At 63.3% G+C, this 13,770-nt stretch overlaps 2 protein-coding genes across 2 annotated transcripts in view; one reads left to right on the forward strand and one right to left on the reverse strand.

Annotated features, from left to right (window-relative positions):
• LRRC4 (leucine rich repeat containing 4) overlaps positions 1 to 1,702 on the reverse strand; it is a 52,591-nt gene extending 50,889 nt beyond the window's left edge. The window contains 6 exon segments of the mRNA XM_087722482.1: positions 4 to 86; positions 89 to 1,021; positions 1,024 to 1,257; positions 1,260 to 1,295; positions 1,298 to 1,342; positions 1,345 to 1,702. Of these exon segments, the coding sequence (XP_087578608.1) occupies positions 4 to 86; positions 89 to 1,021; positions 1,024 to 1,257; positions 1,260 to 1,295; positions 1,298 to 1,342; positions 1,345 to 1,594 (1,581 nt within the window). The 5' untranslated portion in view covers positions 1,595 to 1,702.
• Positions 1 to 12,111, forward strand: part of SND1 (staphylococcal nuclease and tudor domain containing 1) — a gene marked incomplete in the record, with an annotated part of 47,893 nt that extends 35,782 nt beyond the window's left edge. Inside the window, 8 exon segments of the mRNA XM_087722591.1 lie at positions 7,412 to 7,600; positions 9,480 to 9,621; positions 9,839 to 9,962; positions 10,381 to 10,450; positions 10,749 to 10,862; positions 11,316 to 11,519; positions 11,611 to 11,655; positions 11,783 to 12,111. Coding sequence (XP_087578717.1) covers positions 7,412 to 7,600; positions 9,480 to 9,621; positions 9,839 to 9,962; positions 10,381 to 10,450; positions 10,749 to 10,862; positions 11,316 to 11,519; positions 11,611 to 11,655; positions 11,783 to 11,848 — 954 coding nt within the window.
• Positions 12,112 to 13,770: the final 1,659 nt, after the last annotated feature.

Here is a 13,770-nt window from a genome sequence, read left to right on the forward strand (position 1 = left end):
CACGGCCACAAAGCAGCCGATGATGATCTTGGTGTTCTTCATCACCTCGTCCAGGCTGGTCTGCATCTTGTCGTTGCCGTCCAGGGGGGCGTCCTGCAGGGGCGTCTTGGTCGTCTGGACGAGCACGGTGTGGTGGTGGTGTAGGCCGGCTGGTAGCCCGTGGAGGCGGTCGGCACCGGCTTGGTGAACTTGGGGAAGAGGTTCTCGGGCGACGTCTCCGTGGTCTCCACCGTGACCGTGGTGAAGAAGCTGTAGTTGGAGGTGTTGAGCTCAGCCGTGCTCACGTTGAGGTAGGCCGAGGCGTTGGAGTGCCCTGCCACGTTGGTCACCATGCAGGTGTACGTCCCCGTGTCCGTGAGGAGGACCTGGGAGAAGTTCAGGGTGCCGTCGTTCAGGACGGAGATTCGGGGTGGTTGGAGGCGTGGCTCAGCACCGTCCCCGTTGGGCAGCAGCCACCGCACGGAGGACATGGCGGGGGTCCGGCACTTGAGCTCGGCCACCCTCCCCTCGGAGATGTTGAGGTCCCGAGGGGCGTCCAGGATGAGGGGGCCGAGCACTGGAAGGCCGTCTGGTCCACTTCCACCAGGAACTTTCCCCGCATGTGCGTGTGGGGCGTGGCAGCGCCCGCAGCAAGAGGAGTTGGTGGGGATGTACTCCCGGAGCCACCAAGACAGCCACAAGATGTCGCAGTCGCAGTTCCAGGGGTTGTGGTGCAAGTGCAGCTCCACCAGGTACCTCAGGGGGGCGAAGAGGTCGTGGGGCAGAGAGGTGAGGTTGTTGTGCGCCAGGTTGAGCTCCACCAGCGCCGTCAGGTCGTCGAAGGCGTTGCGCTCAATGGCGCCGATCTGGGCGCTCATAATCCACAGCTTTTTGAGCGACTTCAGTCCGTGGAAGGCCCCGGGCTTAATGGCCAGGAAGGTGTTGCCGGACATCTCCAGCTCCTCCAGCCCCACCAGAGGGGAGAGGTTGGGCATCTCCCGGATGGCGCACATGCCCAGGTTCAGGTACTTGAGGTTGTAGAGCCCTCGAAGGCCCCCTCGGAGATGTACTTGAGCTTCTTCAGCTCGCCCAGGTCCAGGCGCATGAGGGAGGGGACGCGGTTGAAGGCGTAGGACGAGATGCTCTCGATGGGGTTGTTGCGCAGCCAGAGCTCCCGCAGCTTGGAGAGGTACTCGAAGGCCCCGCTGGGCACCACCGTCAGCCAGTTGTCGAAGAGCTCCAGGGTGTTCAGGCTGGCCAGCCCGTTGAAGGCCCCACCTCGATCTGCCGGATGGCGTTGCGCCCCAGCTGGAGCACTCCAGGTGGTGCAGGTGGCGGAAGGTGTCCGCCTGGATCACTTGATGCCGTTCTCCATCAGGTTCAGGTAGCGCGTGCCCGAGGGGATGCCGGGGGGCACCTCGGCCAGCCCCGCCGCGTGCAGACCACCTTGCTCAGCTGGTTTACTGCAGGAGCAGACGGAGGGGCAGCTCTGCGGCCCGGGCCTGGCCGCCACGGCGCACGCCACCAGCCACGCTTGCGCCACGAGGTAGGCTAGGCAGGCGAGCGGGGCGGCGTTCCGGGCGGGCTGCGGAGGAGCCTGCCGCAGGAGCTTCATGGTGCGGCGCCAGCATTCTTCACCATAGCGGGGACTCGGAGCCGACGGCGGGGCGAGCCGCCCTCCCGCCTTAGCCCGGCTGGACCAGGGAGCCGCCGCCGCCGCTGCTGCCGCTGCTGCCGTTCTCCATCGGGGGGAGGGACGGGGCGCAGCGGCCGGCGGGCGGGGGCTGGCCGGCCGAGGCGGTGGCGGGTCGCCCGAGGCCCGAGTCAGGCCTCCCGAGGGGCTGGCGGGGCGGGCGGCCGCCGCGGCACTCCGCGCTGGGCGCCCGGGCGAGCGGCGCCGACGCTGTGCGGGCGCGTCCTTGGGCGGCGGGACAAGGGCTGGCGGCGGCGAGAGCGGTGGCGGCGGCGGTGGGGGCGCTGCGGGGGACGCAGCTCCATGGCCGGCGCGGCGGCGGCGGCGGCTCCCTCTCGCCCGCGCCTCGCTGCCTGGCCGGCGGGGCGCAGCGCCTAGGGCGGGGGGGCCGGGGCGGCCAGGGACGGCGAGCGGAGTCCCGGGCGAGGCGGCGAGCGGCCCTCCGGGGCCCGGCGGCGGGGAGCTGCGGCACCTGCAACCCGCCGCGCCTGCAGCTTTCAGCGGAGCCCGGCGACTGCTGCGGGAGGCGGAGGCGGAGGCGGGCGAGCGGGGGCGGCGGCGGCGGCAGCAGCAGCAGCGGCAGAGCCCCGGACCATCCTAAGCCGGCGTCGCGCCTGGCAGCGGCCCCCCTCGCGGCTCCTGGGATTGGCGCAGGTAGCAGCCGCCCGGGCGGCTCTCGCATCCTTTTGTCCTTCACTCCGCCGCCGCCGCCGCCACCACCGCTGCCGCTGCTGCTGACGCAGGGGCTTCTCGGCAGGCAGGGCGGCAGCGTCAAGCGGGCGGGCGGCTTCGCTCGGCGCAGGCAACGCCGCCCCTCGCCTCGCCGCCTCCCTCCGGGGCTTAGCGGGGAAGGCGGCCAGCCGCGCAGCCTCCCGTAGAGCGGAGCGCCAGCGGTGGACAAACGGGCCGTCCGGCTGTCCCGACGCCGCCAAAGGGCCGACTGCAGAGGGGGGGGGGGTTTCAGGCCCTTCGGGGAGCCCGTCCGGACACCCCTTTCGCCCTCCCATCGCAGCCCTGCTGGGCCTCTCTCGGGCACGGGTGGCGGGGGGGCGGGAGCCGCCGCCCTCCTGGCTCCGTTTCTCCTGGCGGCTGCCAGGGGATCTTGCCGTCCCGGACAGGAATCGGGGCTCCCTCGGGGACAGAGGCTGCCTGGGCCTTGGGAGGGGGGGGGCAGGCGAGGATGGGGCCCGCCGCAAGCTCAGGGGACCGGCCCCCTTGCCCAGGCCTGCTGTGGGAGAGAGCCGTGGCTGCTTTCTCTCGGGTGGGCTCGGGTTGTGGTTGGGAGCCCTGCAGGAGGGAGGCGCCCTGGCTCAGAGTCCTGGTCCCTCCTGAGGGTCGCCCAAGTGGGCTTAGGGAGGAGCCCTCGGAGCCCCCTTGCAGGTGGGCTGCGCTAAGTGGGGCAGCTGGGACCCCCAGCTGCTTGAGGCTGTTGGAGAGAGCAAGAGGCGCTGGGGACGAAGGGGCAGAGTGAGGGTCTGCTGGGCTGGGCTGTGTGTGTGCAAGTTCTGTGGCATCCCAACAGCCACTGCTTTGCCTCTGGACTCCACTGAATGGGCTCCCAAGCATGTGCAAAGGGCTTTTCCCTTGGGGTCCCTGATTCCTCCCCAGGCCAGGGGTCTCAATTTAAGGGAGAAGAGAACCCATCATCTCAACTCCAAGCAGCTTCTCTGCTTCCCCCATAGAATCGTCTGGTCATTTATTGAATTTAGGCTCTCTCTTCTGCCATAAAATGATAGGAATTCTGAGGTCATAAGTCAGAGGAAAAAGCTTGGAACAGAAAGGCAGCTGTGGGTTACACAAGAGAACAGCCACGAAACCTTTAAAATCAAGACGTTAGACGTTGGGAGCCCAGAACCCAACCCCGCCTGGTAGAAGGAAAAAGAGGGTGGGTGCTCAGGGTCTCCGGCCACTTTAAAACCCGGATTCAGCGCTAGAAAAATGCGAATTTCACCCATCGTCTCACCCATCCAGCCGCTGGGGGAATGCCGTGTTCCTGGCCTTGCACAAATGGGGGGAGCGGGTTGGAGACCCACAGAACGGGTCTCTGGGGAGCAGAGCCGGAGAGCCATCGGGTCTTGAGAGCCCCTGGGGTGGGGGAAACGGCTCAGGGGCCAGGGGCCCGGCTGTTGTGTGTGGGGGGGGCTGGTCTCCCCTCTGCCAGGCATGCCCATCTCCTCCCCGGGGATTCCTGCATCGCCTGGAGGGCCACCCGGAGGGTTCTGCCAGCGCATCTCCTGCCCAGCGAGGCTCAGCCTTCCCTTTGCCCGGCCGGCCCGGGCCTGCTTCTGCTCTTGCCGCCTGAGTGAGCCGGGGCGCCCAAGTGTGGCTAATCCGGGCTGGTTTCTGAAATTCAAACTCGGCTGCTTCCTTCCTTCCTGCTCATCCTTGGCAGGGATCCCGGGGCTCCCCCTGCGGTGGCTGCCCTTCTTGGGGGCTGTGCGGAGTCCCTGCTTCCTCCGAGGGGCAGCTGAGAGGCCCAGCTGCAGACCTTGCTGGCCCTGGCACCGGGACCCTCCTGCTCTGCCCACCCCTCTTCCTCCCCTTTAAAGCCAACGGCTGCAGGGCTCCCGTCTCTGCCTCATGGCACCTCCACCTGCCTGGAGCAGAGCTGGAGGGCGCCAGGTGGGGTCCCACCCGAGGCCTGAGGGTCTCCGTGGTTTTCACTGGTTCTCCTGCCGAGAACTTTCTTGGGCCAAGGTGATTTTTGCTGAGTTCTTTTTCCGCCTGGGGTTGGAAGCGTCTGCCCACTAAGGAGTCGCTTTGGCAAAGAGCTTTTGGGAAGGCGGCTCTTCCTCTTTTCCTCTGAAAAGCTCCTGGTGGCAGCTGCCAGCTAAGCACAGGGGGGAAATGCTGCTAGCATTTAAGGCCCCCATTAAAAACACAATAAAAACAAGTATATATCAGTTTCATGCCAGGAAATGTCAAGACCCAACAGCTGCCCAGAGGCCCCCCTGGAAGGCCCACTTCTGTGGGGAACCTGTCCGGCTTCATAGGAAGGCTTGTCCGGGCTGCAGTGGGGAGCTGGTTGGGGGTGGCTGCCCAGGGCCACAGCTGCTGCTCCCCACTGCGCCTGGGGTGCTGCCCTTGCAAAACCTTGGGGTGCTTTGGGGTCTCCAGGTGGGCAGAGGAGGGCGGGGCCGGGACTCGGGGCCTGTGGAGACCCTGGTCTGCCAATGGGCCGGTGGCCAAGGGGCACTGGACTCTCCAGAAGAAGAAACCGTGAGCGGAGGCCTCCGTACAGCCCCCCCTTCCTCCTCATTGAAACACCCGAGGTTGCCCTTCGCTTATGGGAAGCTGGCGAATGTTTGGCCGCTGTAGAAATCCCTGCCCATGGAGGTGCCATAGGTCGGCAGCCCCTTCTCCCCCCAGCCCCTCTGCGGCCTTTTCCTCCTCCAGGACCCTCCTCACAGGCCGCTGGGGGATCAGCCTGGCCCTTCTTCCCTTTTTTTTTTAATAAACAATTTTTGTTTATTTTAGAACAAGGACAAACAAACATAAAAAATAATATATTTTATTAAAAAAAATCTTCCTTTACAAATTGTAGAAAGTGTGTCAGTTGGTTACAGTATTTCTTCCATAGTCACCACCTGCTTTTCATATCAAATCACATCTTTTAAATTCACCTGGATCATGTATATCACAATTATTATATCTCAACCTTAATTCGGCTAATAATTGTTTTTACATCCTTTTATATATAATATTCAAAATCCAGACTAGGATTATATGATAACAGTCTATTAAATCATCCAATCACAATGCATCTTTATAACATATTCTAGATAAAGCTTTTAAACCTCCTCTCATAATCTCCATGTGTTGTTGTATAAATTTCATATTATCAAACTAATATATCTATATATTATTATTATTAATCATTATTTAACTATAGCTATTGGCACTTCATTTTATACGTACTACTAGTAAACTAAATTTAGCTTAGTTTTTATTATACATTTTCATTGCATCATCCTGTATCTTTCCAGTAATAGTGCAGTCTTATAACTCTTCCCATTTGTAGCATTATGTTCTAGTTACTTTCTTAATAAATCTTGTATGAACTTCTCTTTGCAACATGTTGTTCCTTTCGTATCTCATAAAAGCTAGAAACCCAGCATCTGCTCTTTCCGTCAGCTTATCTTTGGTTATTGCTAGTGCTTCTCTGAAGATTTCTCTCCTTATCTCCGTCAATTTTCCTCTCTTTCCTCCTTCTGTGCTTTGAAGACTGGAGTAGATTTCCAATCCATCCATCTCCCCTTTCCATATTCCGCTCTTGCCATTACCAACCACACTCACTTTGTTTCAGTATCCACAGTTTTCTTACCTCTTTGCTCATTTTTTTCTTCCATCTTTTGAACTCTGCCCTCCACTTTCTTCATTTGGCCCCTTCTTCCTTTTGGGGGGGCAGAGCAGAAGGGCCGGGGAAATGCATCCTCCTGCCCCTCTGCCTCTGAGGGGGAGGGGGCTTCCTCTGAGCCCGCTTGGGCACTGCTCCCCTCTGCCCCACAGCCGGCATCTCCTCCTCCTCCTCCTCCTCCTGTGCTTCCTGAGCCTGATGGGCAACCCTCCAGGCCGTCCTCGTCTGATGGGCGGAGCAGGAGACAGCATAGAGGGGCTGCTGCCACCCATCACGCATCTGTGATGGGTGGCAGAGGAGGCCTGGGTGGGCCAGTCGTGCCAGGGCAGCCATAGGGGTGGGGAGCCCCCGGGAAGGCCATGGGGAGGCCACGCTTCCTTCCTCTGCGGAAGGCCTGCCCTGGCCCTGGGCTGGCTGGCTGGGGCCCCCAGCGGCTGAGGGAGGGAGGGAGGGAGGCTTGGAGGTGGCTGGACGTGGGGCAAAGCCATGGCAAGGGAGCCTAAAGGAGCTCTAAGCAGTCCTGGGGCCTGGCACGGTCTTGGCGGTGGGGGGGTGTCTGTTGCTCATCCACAGGGTGGGGGGGTGGGGGGGGTCTCCAGGGAGGGGGGGAGCGTGGATTGGAAGCCGCAGGGGCCTGCTTGCTTCTTCCCTCCCTGCCTTCCCTCCTGAAGCGAAAAAAGGCCAGGGCATCCTCGGCCGTGACTGGGAAGCCGTGGGACAGCCTGCCCTGAGAGAGGGGCTCTGGGCTGGTGTCCCCTCCCCAAGTGGATTTTGGGTGGTGGGCTAAAATGATCTCTGAGCCAGTTCAACGTGGCTTGAAACGGCTGGAATGAATACAGGCGTTTGCGGCCAGGAGGGCCGAGTTTTATGGCAAGCCAGGCCGGTGCCCTCTGGCCCGGATGGAGGGTGGAGGCAGGGAGGGAGGGGGCAGCCATCCGAGAGCTCTCCTCCCTCCTGCCCAGGGGGCTTTCAGGGCGGCTCTTCTGCAAGGGGCTCCTGCCCCTCCCCTGCAGCAGCAGAGGCCAGGCCCAAAAGCTGCCGCCCAGGCTCCACGCGCAGGCTTGCCCCGGGAGAGGCCGCTGCGCAGGTGGGCTCACAAGACGGATGGAGGGCGGCCCCTCTGCTGCCTGGCGGCTCTTGCTCGCCCTCCGTCTGGCGCTCTGAGCAAAGTCACCGGCGGCTGCCGTCTGGGGCGGGGGTGGGCTGCTCTTTCCTCAGGGGGAGACGGGGGGGGGGCAGGAGCCCGGGCTGGGGGACTGGTGGGGGCTCCCCACCCGACGGAGGGTGTCTCTGTGGGGCCGATGGCACGGCTGGGGGGGGGCGGCAGTGCCCTCGTTGCCTCGGCTGCCCCACAGCTGCCGGCTGCTTTGTCCCCTTTGCAGGTGGAGGTGGAGGTGGAGAGCATGGACAAGGCCGGGAACTTCATTGGCTGGCTGCACATCGAGGGGCTCAACCTCTCGGTGGCCCTGGTGGAGCAGGCTCTCTCCAAGGTCCACTTCACGGCCGAGCGCAGCAACTACTTCAAGCCCCTGACGGTGGCCGAGGCCGCCGCCAAGCAGAAGAAGGAGAAGGTACCACTCAGGCACACCGGGGGGGGGGGTGCTGAGCTGGGGTGGCTGGACTGGGCTCGCTCCCAGGGGCCCCCCTTCCAAGCTCTGCTACCTGAAAGGGGCTTGGGGGTCCTCACCCACTGCTGCCCAGAAGCACGGGGGCGGAGGGGGGGGCAGCACCCGCCTTTGCCCTCCTGCACCCAGCGGATCTTAGGGACCCTTTGCCCACTCGGGCAGCCTGCCAGGAAGGGTCCAAGCAGCAGCCTTGCCAAGGGGGGAGGGGGCCTGCCTTCCCCTGTGTGGCTTCAGGCCGACCAGCTGATCTGAATCTTCCTTGCAAGCATCTGGTCAGTTTCTTGCCCCCCCCCCACCCCCACCCCCACCCCTGAGTGCTGGGTCCGTCTGGACACTCCCCCCCCACCTGCCCCCCCCCGATGCTGCTGTGGCTGCCCCTGGCAGGCACCTCTCTTGCCCCCCTGTGCCCCCTGTGCCCCCTGCTCCCCGAACTGGCCCAGAGGAGCTCCGGTGCAGAAAATGACCGTTTGAAGGTTGCATCTCTCCCTCTGCCCCCACTTTTCAAGAGGGGCCCCTTGGGGACCTTGAAGGTCACCAGGGAAGGAAATGAGGGGGGGGGGCTGTCATACCTGACCCCTCTCTGGCTCCCGGGCAGAAGATGGGCGGAGGGAGATGCTCTCAAGAGCTGCCCAGGAAAGGGGGCAGCGAAGGAGGTGGGGAGCCTGTTTGCCCCTTTAGGGGACTGATCTGCTTCCAGCCAATTAGGCAGCCGGTGGCATTAAGAGAACCAGAGGGGAGAAGTCAGCATTCAAAGCAACCGAATCATAACTTCATTTCCATTGGAAGATAAAGAACGGCTAAAATTAAATAAGCAGCCGGAGGGGCTCCCCCCTCTTCACCCCACAGGGCCTCTGGGAAGGCCTTTGGGTCTGGGGCCGTCTCCCTCCCCGGGTCTTCCGGTGGGGAGGGGCTGCTGAAAGACCCCCAATAGGCCCAATAAAGGGCCACCCTCTGCGGGTGGGGGAACCAGGCAGGGCCGGTGGGGGCTGCATAGGAATCGGCCATGAAGAGCGGCTGGGGAGGATGGGAAGGGGAGGAAGGAGATTGGGCTGGTGGTGATCAGAGGTTCCCTCCTGAGAAGCGGCATCGGCTGGGCAGGAGAGAAGCGGGTGCCTTTCGGACGGCTGAGTGGGGCCCCTGTGGCGGGGGAGGGGATCAGGGGGATCCTTTCCCCTGGGGAAAGCCCTTCCCTCCCATTCTCTTGCTGGCCTGAAAGGTTCATAAGCCCCAGGCCACAGCCCCCCCCCCCACTTAAGATGGGCTGCCCAGACAGCCAATGGGCCCCCTCAGGTTGTCCCCCTGGGGCCCCCAGGGAGGATCCAACGGCGGCTTCTGAGCACGAGGGGCCGCTTGGTGGAAGTGGCGTGAGTTGCTGGAGGAGTGGGGGGGGGCAGCCGTGGCCAGGAGGGGTCGCCTGGTGTGCCAGCTGTGCCTCTTCTTGGACCGGGGGGCGGAGGGGGGGCAGGAGGGTCTTCGGACAGTCGAATTCCCTGCCGTGGGCCCCATGTGGGGCTGCCCTGGGAGAGCATCGGGAAGCTGGAGCAGCTGCTGAGGGCAGTGGTGGGTGTGGGGCAGAAGGCTGTTGGTGGGGGCCTCGGGGGGGGGGTTGCTGGAGGGCCCCCATCGGCCACCAAGAGTTAAATCCTTGGTGATGGGCAACCAATGGAATAATCAGCGTTCAAATGTTGGGGGGGGGGGCAGTTGTGCTGCTCCCCGCCTGGAAGACTCGGCTGCGCAGTTTGGGTTAGCATGGAAAGCGGGCTGGCTCTCCCCTAGGGTGGGCTGCTGTGCTAAGCCCCCTCCCCGCCACGCCTCTCTTCCCCAGGTGTGGTCACAGTACGAAGAGCCCCCCGTGGAAGACGTGGTGCCCACAGTCGAGGAGAAGGAGCGCACGGCCAACTATAAGCCGGTCTTCGTGACCGAGGTCACCGACGACCTCCACTTCTACGTGCAGGATGTGGAGACGGGTGAGGGGCAGCTGGGGGTGGGAGGGCTGCTTAGGGGGCAGAGGCAGCTGGGGGCTCTGGTTGGGGAAGATGGCCCCGGGGGGGGGATGGAGGGGAGGCCAGGACACAAGAGCTGGCCACAGTGCCCGGGGGATGATCAGGCTAGGATTGGGGGGGGGAGGGGGCTGGCCAGCCTGACTCACACTTCCTCCCCTTCTAACCCCCCCCCCCCCCGCAGGGACCCAGCTGGAGAAGTTGATGGAGAGCATGCGGGGCGAGATTGCTGCCTGTCCCCCCGTGGAGGGGGCCTACACACCCCGTCGTGGGGACTTCTGCATTGCCAAATTTGTAGATGGAGAATGGTATGCCTTGGTCACCCAGAGACCCCCTGCCCCAGCCAGAGCGAGCCTTTCCTGCCAGGCCGACTGGCACCAGGCACCCCTTTCCTCACCAGGAACCCACGGCAGGACCTATGCCCTCTGGTGCCCTCCGGGTAGACCGCTCCCACCCGTCTCCCAGCCGGTCGCAAGAGGGAGGGGGCGGGCTTGGGCTTTTCGAGGGGGACCCGTGTACGTCCAGAAGGGGAAGCCGGTCCCTGGGGCCTGGGGCTGCCGGGAGAGGCCCTGGGGACGAAGGAAGGACGGACGGGAGGGGCCAGGGGCAAGGGAAGCCGAGGAGCAGGCAGAGTTTGGCAGAGCAGGGGGGGTCAGAGGCCCTTCCCTGCCCCCCCTGGGCAGAGCTCATGCCCAGCTGTGACTTCTCCCCCCCGCCCTCCCCAAGGTACCGGGCGCGGGTGGAGAAGGTGGAGTCCCTGGCCAAAGTGCACATCTTCTACATCGACTACGGAAATGTGAGTGGGGAGGGCCGGTGGGGAGGGGTGGCGCAGGGTATTCTCCCCTCCCCTTTGACACCCGGAAGGAAGCGGCTGCAGTGGCTCCAAGCACCAGAAGCAGCTGCCCAGGACAGGGGGGGGGCTCTGGGGCCGGAGAAATTGGGGGGGGGGGAGAGGTTGCCAAGATTCAGGTGGTGCCACCTTTGGCTGCCATCCTGGCTGCTTGGAACAGTTGCGGCCATAGTCGGGGGGGGGGGCGTCAATGGGCCGCTGCAGCCACTAATCCCCTGCTTTCCTTCTCTCCCCCCCCCCCCAGAAGGAGACCCTGCCTTCCACCCGCCTGGCCACCCTGCCACCGGCCTTTGGCACACGGGTCCTGCCCGCCCAGGCCACCGAGTACAAGTTTGCCTTCATCCAGGTGCCTCAAGATGTAAGTCCAGGGCTGGTTTACTGGGCAGGAAGCCCCCCTGTAGCCCCCCCAGGGACGGCAGCAGAGGAACAAGGGGGGGGGATTGATGGTGGGCAGCTGAACCCCCTTTGAACCTTTTAAATTTGATTTATGCTCTTCATTGCTTTTGCGTTTGTGGTTATGGATGCTGATACTTTGGGGAGCTGCGTTGTGGCCTTTGTGTCCTGGGAGGGGGACCGTGTCGTGTCTTCTTTTCATTTGGGGCTCTGAGAGCTCACTGGAAGCCAGCCTGTCCATGGGGGGTGGGGGGGCCCTTAGGTCCACAGAGGGGTCTCCCTCCGGCAGCGCCCCTTCCCCCTTCGGCAGGCACAAGGGGGGGGGGCTGCGCTTCCATCAAAGCAAGGCTGCTCTGCGCCCCGTCTCTGTCCTGGCGCTCCCCATCCCCGCTTGACCGACAGCCTCCGTCCCTTGCAGGAGGAGGCCCGGGCGGACGCGGTGGACAGCGCCGTGCGGGACATCCAGAACACGCAGTGCCTGCTGAACGTGGAGTACGTGGGGCCCAGCTGCACCCACGTCACGCTGCAGTTTGCCGACTCCAAGGCCGATGTGGGGCTGGGGCTGGTCAAGACGGGGCTGGTCATGGTGGAGGCCCGCAAGGAGAAGCAATTCCAGAAAGTGGTGAGCCCTGCGGGAGGGCGGGGGGGGAGGGGGGACCGGGGGGGGAGGGACTCTGGGGCCAATGGGCTCTGACTCCGCCTCCCTCTTCCAGATCACTGAATACGTGAATGCGCAGGAGGCTGCCAAGAGTGCCCGGGTAAGTGGGCCGAGGTCTTCCCCCCATGGGGGGGGTGGGGTGAGGGAAACACCCCCCACACACCCTGTCTGAGTGGGCGGGGGCTCTCTCCCCGGGGGGCTCATTCCGCTGCCTTGTCTCCTTGTAGCTGAACCTGTGGCGTTATGGAGATTTCCGCGCTGACGATGCAGATGAATTTGGCTACAGTCGCTGAGACCCTCCACCTCCCTGCCCCCCCCCCACCGCCACAGCCTGTGCCTGCAGCTAGAGCCTGGCGCCTGCAGGGGCACAGGGAGGCACTCAGACCTCTAGGGAGCAGGCCCTGCAAAGCAGGGGAGGAGGAGGAGGAGGAGGAGGAGGAGGAGGAGGAGCGCTCCCCAAACCGCCCCCAGCAGCTGCACCTGGCCTCTTGATGAGCAAGCAGGAGAAATGATTTAAGTCGAGCTTTGGAAGCAAATAAAAGTAGTGAGAAGCTGGGCCGGGCGCTGTCCTTTTTGCTTGGGTGGGGAGGGGCCCCCACTGGTCTTTTGCTTCCCTACCCACAGACACGCAGCCCGGGTGGGGTTGCACAAGGTGGACTGGAGGTCCCTTTGCACCTGTTCTGGGGGCCCTGCCAGTTAGATTTTTTCCATTTCGTGCGGAGGCGACAGGCAAGGGGATTAGCTGGGCCGTGTGGCGAAGGCAACCTATATAGGGCTGGGATGGGCAGGGCGAGCATTGAGCGGGCTGGGCGAGTGAGCGGCAGCGGGGCGAGCGGGTGGCAACTGGGCGCGGGGCGGGGCCAGCCAGAGGTCACTACCAGTTCTGCGAATTAGGTCAAATTTTCCTTACCGGTGGGAACCGGTTGAATAGCAGCTCTGCTTCACTAGAAGCCCTTTGCCCTGGGGGCGCCTTCCTCTTGAGGGGGCGTCATCCACGGGGTGGGTGGGCGGGGGGTGTTGATTGAGGACAGGGCCCCCGGCTGCCCTGGGGCTCTTTCAGCCGGAGAAGAGCTCTGCAGAGATGCTGCTCCCCAAAACTATTTGAAGGAGCAAAGAGGAATCCAGGCATGTTTCTGTTGGACAAGCTGCCATCACGAAGATCCTGGGCAGCCCCGTTTCTCATGGGCCCCACATGAAGGGGGGAGGAAACCACTTTCTTCTGCGTAGGTGGATCAGTTCCCATCCCTTCCTTGCTGGGTGGAGGCCGGCTGATGCCCCTTCCTCCCTGGATGGGCAACTGATTCGCAGATAGGCTGGCACTGCCTCCGTCCCGGTGCTGCGTCTCGGGTGTTGGCAGAGCTGATTAGAAGCGATCCCAGCAAATAAACGGGTGGGGCCCTTGTACATCAGGGGCCACACGACAGACGGAGCGCTTACCTCTTTCACCCCGCACGCCTGGGGCGCACAGTCTTGGCACAATGGTGGCAATGGTGGCAAGGTCACCTCCCAGGGCTGGCATTTGGAGTGACGGGGGACATTTCTCTGCTTAGCCAGACCCCAACATGGCACCAAACGGCACTCCCAGAATTTCAGGTCACCTTGCGACCGGCTTTCCTCTCACCCTCGTCTCTGGGGAAAGTGGCACAGCCGCAGGAGCCTGGCATTTGGAGTCTCCACGGGGTTCCTGGGCCCTGGTAGTGGGGAGGTTGCCCTGCCCACCCTGTGACACGAGGGAGGGAGGGGCTGCTCATCCGGCCTCCGCCACCACTGGCAGAAAGGAAGGCCTCCCGCCACAAGTGGACTCGGAGCTCTGCAAGTCTCAGTGGTGCCAAAGCCCTGAGACGGCCCTCAGCCCCCCTGCCCACCCCCGGGAAGATAAGGCTGAGCCACAGCTGGGCAGAGTTTTGAGCACAAAAGCCGCCAAAGATTCAATTCAAGAATTGGCTTGAATTGTGGTTGGTGCACGAGGGAGGGGTGGGATTCAGCCCCTCCTGCAGAAAGGATGAATTTCCGAATCGACTTGCAGTGCTGGGCTTGGAAGAGGAGGAATTTCTCCTCCCAAAAGGGCTTCAGATGGAGAGCGAGGCCAGTAGCCTTTCAGCCTTTCGGGGCATCTGGACTTTCAAAGCCGGGGGGGGGGGGCGCTTCAGGCAAGGGGAAGGTGGCCTGGCTGCTGTCCATGGTGCTGATCCAGCAGAACGAACCACTGCTTCCT

This window comes from Thamnophis sirtalis, unplaced genomic scaffold (genome assembly GCF_051295495.1).
Source record: "Thamnophis sirtalis isolate CommonGarterSnake01/CBP01778 unplaced genomic scaffold, rThaSir2_p1.2 scaffold_9, whole genome shotgun sequence".
Lineage (NCBI taxonomy): Eukaryota > Metazoa > Chordata > Lepidosauria > Squamata > Natricidae > Thamnophis > Thamnophis sirtalis.